The 8,315-nt window shown below is 28.5% G+C and overlaps 1 protein-coding gene across 1 annotated transcript; it reads right to left on the minus strand.

The window, feature by feature from the left end:
- Positions 1-3,709: 3,709 nt before the first annotated feature.
- LOC113377817 (tubulin-folding cofactor B-like) lies at positions 3,710-7,442 on the minus strand. The gene is made up of 4 exons (XM_026618245.1): positions 7,239-7,442; positions 6,985-7,173; positions 3,905-4,121; positions 3,710-3,840 (listed from the first exon to the last, which is right to left on the minus strand). Exons 1-4 carry the CDS (start codon positions 7,440-7,442, stop codon positions 3,710-3,712), a joined length of 741 nt encoding a protein of 246 aa, XP_026474030.1.
- Between the last annotated feature and the right edge of the window lie 873 nt (positions 7,443-8,315).

Genomic DNA, 8,315 nt, shown 5'->3' on the forward strand with positions numbered 1-8,315 from the left:
TAGACTATGACGCGGCGCTTACGCGCTTTTATATTTTATCTCCAAAACAGCTCCAAAAAAATTTTATATATCTTTACGTTTCAAAACCTTCTGAACATTTTGGCATACCTTAGAAAAAATGGATGTATGTGTGTGTGTGTGCGGATACAAATTTTAGCCGACGATTTCGGGAACACGGATGAAGCGATTTGAATAATTCAAAAAACATTCGATTCCTATTGATAAGGAGACGTGCTGATTAGTTTTTAGCAAAGGCAGGTCCAGTTGTTTCGAAGATACGGGGCAAAAAGTACCGAAAACGTTAATTCAGTTTTTAAGAGAACGGAGCGTCCGATTTGAATAATTCAAAAAACATTTTATTCATATTGACTAAACAAAACACTGTTTAAATTTTAGGAAAGGCAGGTCCAGCGGTTGTGGACTCTCAATTGAAATAAGTTAAAAAAATGTCATTTGGCTGTCAAAAATGTTCATTGGTCATATGCACATCAAATTATCAGATATTTTATAAAGATTTTAATAATGAGTAAAAATTTTGTTTACATTTTCATGGATTTCGCAACATTGTTTATCCTTAAGACTGCGACGCGGCGCTTATGCGCTTTGACATTTCGTCTCACCGCAGATAAAGCAACGCTATTGCTTTGAAAAAAGTTCGAAAAATTCCAAAATATTTCAAAATGAAACAAATCTAAGGTTATTTTTTTTCAAAAATTCCAAAAATATCAGAAATCTATTTTTTTCAAAGTTTTTTTAAAAAAAATGAATTTTTTAAATTTTATTTTTGGTGTATGCAATTTTCCTCCAAATCGGTTAATCCGCTATCTCGAAATCATCAATTTTTTCTAAGGTATACATCAATTTTTTCTAAGTTATGCTAAAGTGTTCAGAAAGCTTTGAAACGTAAAAATATATTAAAAATTTTGTTTTAAATTTTTTCAAAAATTTCAAAAATTTCAAAATTCTTGAAAATCTATGTTCTCAAAGAAATTTTAACTTTTTTAAATATTTTAACTTTCAATACGGGAGGCTTATGCAATCTGCCTTAAGGCACGATGCCATACACCACTAGAATTCAATTCATTAATATTAACAATATAAATAATATAACTAAACAATATAGGATTTTTATTATCAATTTCTGCACACAGTCGTATTTTATTTTACAGAACCCTAAACACATGTTCCTTTAATTATTGCCTGTATAAATAGAATAAATGCAACTACGATTGGGTCATTCTTTCGACTGAAGTGTCGAACAATGGTCGAGTCGTAAAAAAAGGCGATAAAACTTAGTTTTACGACCCCAGGAGATCCACGAAAACCCTATAGGGCCTATTATCGTTTCGACAATTTTACGATCGTGATTTTATGCAACTGCATTTTGGTAAATTTTAACTAAATAGAAGAAATGAAAGTGCATCTGCCCTATACAGAGAGAGAGAGAGAGCTAGAGGGATAGAGAAAGAAAATAGATTAAAAGAAACAAACAGAGATAGAAAAATAGAAAGGGTAAAATCATAGTGTTTTAAGGAAAATTGCTGGAACTTTTCATTTAATTTTTTTTAAAACAATAAAACTTGAATTTTGGTAAATTTTAACTTATTAGAAGAAATAGAAGTGCATCTGTCCCATACAGCAAGAGAGAGAGAGGGAGAGAGAGAAAGAAAGAAAGAATAATTATGAAGAAGAGACAAAGAGAGAGAGAGAAATTAGAAAGAGGTAAAAAGATTGAAAAAATAAAAGCATTGTGCCTTAAAGCAAATTGCTGGAACCTTCCGTACCGACAATTAATTTTAAAAAAAAAAGCATTAACATTTTATTGAAATTGAAATTTGTTATAAAATTTTTGAGAATTTTCGTAAAAACTGTTTTTTTTTAGAAAATTAGATTTTTTTTAATATTTTGAACTTTTTTTTAAAGCAAACGCTTTGCGTAGCTGTTTTAAAGACGAAATATAGAAACGCGTTAGCGTCGTGGCGCAGTCTAACAGATGAACTTTGGAAAAATAAAATTTTTGAAAATATGACTTTTTAAACAAATTTAATTTTATTTTAACTTCCCGTAGGGTAAGTTGTAGTAATAGCAAGAAATAAAAATGAAAGTTTGTATATATCTCTACGTTTCAAATGTTTCTGAACATTTTGGCATACATTACAAAAAATGAATGCGTGTGTTTTTGTGTGTGTATGTAGTATGTCTGTACAGCTGACTTTTTCATCCTTCTTTATTTTCTAACCTCCTGGACTTCCTTTCTAAATAATATTAATTGAATAAAATGCTTTGAAAATTTAATAAAAATATTAGAAATTATTAAATGAAAATACTAATATTAATATGTAAATTTTTCATAATTGTTTTCATGATATCGATATTTAAATTATTGAGGATTGAAATAAATGTTGTATTTTTGAATACACATCAATTGTAATAAAAACTACAAAAATGTATGTATTTTAACATATTTGCAGAACTTTTTTCTATTTTTTAATTCTATTCTATCTCAAATCAATAATTAAAATTCTACTTAAATTCATTCTGTCCAAGAAATCAAATGACAATTCCACGTCAGTGCCTGGATTCGATCCGAGTGTCCCTTTCAAAATTTTTACAGACTTTTTAGAAAAGGCAAATTGTTGAAACTTTCGTGCCAAATATTAAGTTTTCTATAAAATATTTAATTTTGAAACTTTGAAAAAATTTGTTTTTGAGAATTTTGAAATTTTTGAATAAAAAAATAGATTTTTTTGAAAAAAAAAATCATATTTTGAAAATTTTGAACTTTTTTTAAAGCAATTGAATTTTAGCTACGTAGAGATGAAATGTAGAAGCGCGTAAGCGCCACGTCGCAGTTTTAACGAATAAGCATTCGTACGAAACCCAATGAAATGTGAACAAAATTCATACTTTTTATTAAAATCTTAATAAAGTATCTGATAATTTGATGTGCATGTGTCTAATGATTATTTTTGACCGCAAAATGACATTTTATTTCACTTTTTTATTGGATCTCCGAAACCGCTGGACCTACCTTCCGAAAAATATAATCAATTCTTCATTTCGTCAATAGAAATAAAATCGCTCTATTCTCTCAAAAACTGAATTGCAATTTTTGTTATTTTTTGCTCCGTATCTCCGAAACGGCTGGACCTCCCTTTTCCAAAAACTAAACAGGACTTCTCCTCATCAATAGAAATCGATTTTTTTAATGTAATTTCTGTAAATTTCTATCCGCACACTCACACAGAGATGCATCCATTTTTTCTAATTTTAAGGTATTCCAAAATGTTCAGAAACCTTTGAAAAATAAAGATATATAAAAATTGTCATTTTCGATTTTTTGCTATTGCTATACGACAATCAAAGAATAAAAACACTGGTTTATTTTTTTTTAATATTTATTAAATTATACAAATCGAATATTAACAAAATTTTATACAAAAAATATATTAAAAATTTAGTACAAATACAAAAATAAATTTAAAAAAAAATGGATAAAATTTTGACAAATTAAATTTAAAATTTTCGTAAAAAAACTGGAACTTTGTTTGTCACCACCAGCAACTAGAACAAAAAACACAAATTAGACCAAAAATTAAAGCAATAAATTCGGAATTATTCAAAACCCACTCTTGAACTTCAAAATTTCTACCCGTCAAAATTCAAACTTGTAAATTTATTTTATTAAAAATTTTCTTTAAATTTTCCCTCAAATTTCATCATCATTCTGGAAACTGATTTCAGGCTTTTCCAATTGAACACAACAAGGGTCTACAAACGCACCATGAAGTTCTGGACACGTAAAATATCTTCGTCCAGCAAACGAACCATCATTTTTACCTAAAATAATAGACACAAATTTATAAAACTAAATTATCTTTTACCAAGTTGTCCTTTAACCTACCCAATGGTCCTTCATATTTGACCCCGATCAGTTTTCCTCTCAAACCAGTGACTTCGCCCCTGTACATGACGGTGGCTTTTCTTAGTGGTTTTCCAGGGACGTCCACAATGCATTTGTGGCCTGTTCTTAAATGGGCAACCCTTTGCTCTGCTTCGAGTCTTTTTGCCAGACGACGGTCTCGTCTACGCCTCTGGACTTCGGAGTCGTACTTACCAATCTTGAAAGAAAATTAAACTAGGTGTTAGTGGTATTTGTGGGTAAAGACAACTTCCCGATACAAATAAAATTTGGTCTTGTATATGATGCTAAGTTTTTTATGCAAGGTTCCGGGACTTTTTTGTATATTTTTTGTATACCTCAAAAATTTGTTCGGGGACTTACTCTTATTCTTAGTTTAGTAGAAACTAGATAAAATTTCCAATGTTTGTGTATAAACAATTTAACACAGCCCTATATAAAATTTTGGAATAAATGAAATACGACCTTATATGTTGTTTTAACATTTTTATACAAGGTTTTGGGACGTTTTGATCATTTTTTTGTATATCACAAAATTTTTGTCTAGAATATTATTTTTGATTTAGCTCAGCAGAATTTAGATAAAATTTACTATGTTTTCCTGAAAACAATTTAATATAGTCTTATATAAAAATTTTGAATAAATTCAAGACAAACTCGCCCTTATATATAATATTGTTCTACTAAGTTCTCTATATGAAATTTCAGGTCATTTTTTTACATTTTTATGTATCCCTCTAAAATTTGTTTGAGGACTTACTTTTATAGTTAGCTTAGCACAAACTAAATAAAATTTACTACATTTTCCTGTAATTAGTTTAATATAGTCTTATATAAATTCTTTGAATTAATCCAAAGCACACTCGCCCTTATATATTGTTCTAAGTTTTTCATATAAGGTTTTCGGACGTTTTTATACATTTTTCTGTATACCTCAAAAATTTGTTCGGGGGCTTACTTTTCTAGTTAGCTTAGCAGAAACTAGATAAAATTTACAACGTTTTTGTAAAAACAGCTTAACATAGTTTTATAGGAAAATTTTGGATAAATCCAGTCTTATATAAAATTTTTGAATAAATTCAAGGCGAACTCGCACTTATTAAGTTTTTCATACAAGTTCAAAGTTTTCCTTACTACAAAAATTTGTTCAAGGACTTACTCTCATATCTAGCTTAGCAGAAAGTAGATAAAATTTACTATTTATCTGTATAAACTGTTTGTTATAGTCTTATATGAAACTTTTGAATAAATCCAAGACAAACTCGCCTTTATATATAATATTGTTCTACTAAGTTTTCCATACGTTTTGATAAATTTTTCTATATAACTCAAAAATTTGTTTGAGGACCTACTTTTATAGTTGGCGTAGTAGAAACTAGATAAAATTTCTAATACTTTGGTATACACAGTTTGACACAGTCCTATATAAAATTCATTAAATAAATGAAATTGAAACTCGTTCTTATATATTGTTCTAACTTTCTACTCTAAGTTTTGAAACATTTTTTTACGTTTTTCTGTATACTTCAAAAATTTGGTTGGGGACTTACTTTTTTAGTTAGCTTACTAAAAACTAGATAAAATTTCCAATATTTTTGTATAAACAGTTTAATACAGTTTTATATAAAAATTTTGAAGAAATACAAGACAAACTCGCCCTTATATATAATATTGTTCTACCGGGTTTTTCATATAAGGTTTTGGGATGTTGTGATACATTTTGCCGTATACCTCATAAATTTATTCGGGGACTTACTCTTATACTTAGTTTAGTAGAAACTAGATAAAATTTCCAATATTATAGTCTTATATGAAAATTTTGAATAAAGCGAAGGCAAAGCCTTTTATATATTATTTGTCTAACTTTCTATACAAGGTTTCGGGACATTTCTTAAAATCTTTTTGTATACCTCAAAGGACGAGGACTTTTATAGTTAGCTTAGTAGAAACTATATAAAATTTACAACATTTTCCTGCAAACTGTTTATCATAGTCTTATATAAAATTTTTAAATAAATCTAAGATGAACTTACCCTTATATATTGTTCTAAGTTTTTCGTACAAGGTATCGTAACATTTTATGACACTTTTTTGAATACCAAAAAATTTTGTCCAGTATACTATTTTTTATTCAGCTTATCAAAAATTAGATGAAATTTACTACGTTTTCGTATGAACAGTTTGATATAGTTTTTTATAAATTTTTTGTATAAATCTAAGTTTTTTCTATACAAGTTTTTGGAACGTTTTTGTACATTTTTCTGTATACCTCAAAAATTTGTTCGACTTATTTCTCTAGTTAGCTTAGCAGAAACTAGATAAAATTTACTATGTTTTTATGTAAACAGTTTAACACAGTCCTATAATTTGGATAAATCCAAGATAAACTCGCTCTTATATATATTTTTTCTTATATATATTTCTTATTATATATTGTTCTACCGGGTTTTTCATACAAGGTTTTCGGACGTTTTATACATTTTGTTGTATACCTCGAAAATTTGTTCGAGGACTTACTTTTATAGTTACCTTAGTAGAAACTAGATAAAATTTCCAATGTTTTTGTATGGACATTTTAACACTTTCCTATATAAAATTTTTGAATAAGTGAAATGCAAACCCTTTCTTATATATTGTTCTAACTTTCTATACAAGGCTTCAAGATATTTTTGTACATTTTTATAAGTACCTAAAAAAATTGTTCGAGGACTTACTTTTATAGTTACCTTATCAGAAACTACATAAAATTTACTAAGTTTTGGTATAAACTGTTTAATACAGTCTTATATAAATTTTTTGAATAAACCCAAGGCAACGCCCTTATATAATGTTCTAAGTTTCCTATACAAGGTTCCGGGACATTTTTGTACATTTTGCCGGATACCTAAAAAAATTTGCTCGAGGACACTCTTTTCTATTTAACTTAGTAGAAACTAGATAAAATTTCCAATATTTTTGTATAAACAGTTTAACATAGAATTATGCAAAATTTTTGAATAAATTCAATCTGAATTAATAGCGATTCACGCTATTATATTGTTTTTCGTGATTTAATCCTTTACCTTGTTCCTTTTCATATAACTTCTCAAAGTACCAGGTTTGCGGTCGTATTCCTCCCAAGTCAGGCTGTACCTAGGTACAGGCCTTGATTTAATCATAAAATCATCCAAAATGTGCAACCTGCACCCAGTTTTGACATCATAGGCATTCAGACTGGCAGCGTCTTCCTCCAAATTCGCCAAAAGTTTACCCTGGATAAAAATCATTTCTGTATTCCAAAATAACCTGAACCTGGGTCTTTTATTATTTTTCTTACATTGTCACCGACCTGACTGTCGTACAATTCCAGGTGCATGGTGTCAGGATCAGCTCCTGTCAATAATTCGAGCCTGTTTTTCAGTTGCTTGACAGTCATACTTTTGAAGATTTTTCGTTCTGTAGTTGTTTCAGGACGTAAGGATGTCGAAACGTAAATTTGTACAGGATCTCTTTCGACAAACTCGTATTCTGTGTCCATCATGGTGATAAAGAAGATTTGGACGATTTTCTGAAAATTGTTTAGTTGTGAGAACATTGGGTATCTAATTGAAACTAGTGTCAATTGGGTCTTATGTATGGATTCGGGACACTTTTACGTTTGTTTGAATAACACAAAAATTTTGTTTCGGACACTGATTTTTTTAGTTTAGCAGAAACTACATAAAATTTACTAAGATTCTGTATAAACTGTTTTATATGTCCCGAAACAAACTTTTGTATAAAAAAATTAGATTAGTTTGGATTAGAGTGTTATATGGAATCTGGACATTTTTTACGTTTTTTTAAATAACACAAACATTTTGTTCTGGACTACATAAAATTTACTAAATTCGTGTACAAACTGTTGTATATGCCCCGACTCAAAGTTTTGTGCAAAAAAATGAAATTAGTATGATATCGTCCTTATGGATTCGGGACACTTTTTTACGTTTGTTTGAATAAAACAAAAATTTTGTTCCGGACACTTTGATTTATTTAACTTAGCAGATACTAGATAAAATTTACTAGAGTTCTGCATAAACTGTTTTATATGCATCAATACGAATTTTTTGAAAATTTTTTTAAAGTAATATGTACTCGTCCTTATGTATTGAGCATTATATGAATTCAAGACAATTTTTTTCAAATCACACCAAAATTTTGTTCCGGACATTATTTTTTTATTTAGCCTAGCAGAAACTAAATAAAATTTACTAAAATTCTGTATAAACTGTTTTATATGCTCCGATGCAAACTTTTGTGTAAAAAAATAAAACTAGTGTGACTTTATGTATTGAGCGATTCGGAACACTTTTTTACTTTTGTTTAAATAACATGAAAATTTTGTTCAGGATACTACTTTTTATTTAACTTA

Source organism: Ctenocephalides felis, unplaced genomic scaffold, assembly GCF_003426905.1.
Source record: "Ctenocephalides felis isolate EL2017-DRISC unplaced genomic scaffold, ASM342690v1 CF-g0.4_SCAFFOLD_00845, whole genome shotgun sequence".
Taxonomy (NCBI): Eukaryota; Metazoa; Arthropoda; class Insecta; order Siphonaptera; family Pulicidae; genus Ctenocephalides; species Ctenocephalides felis.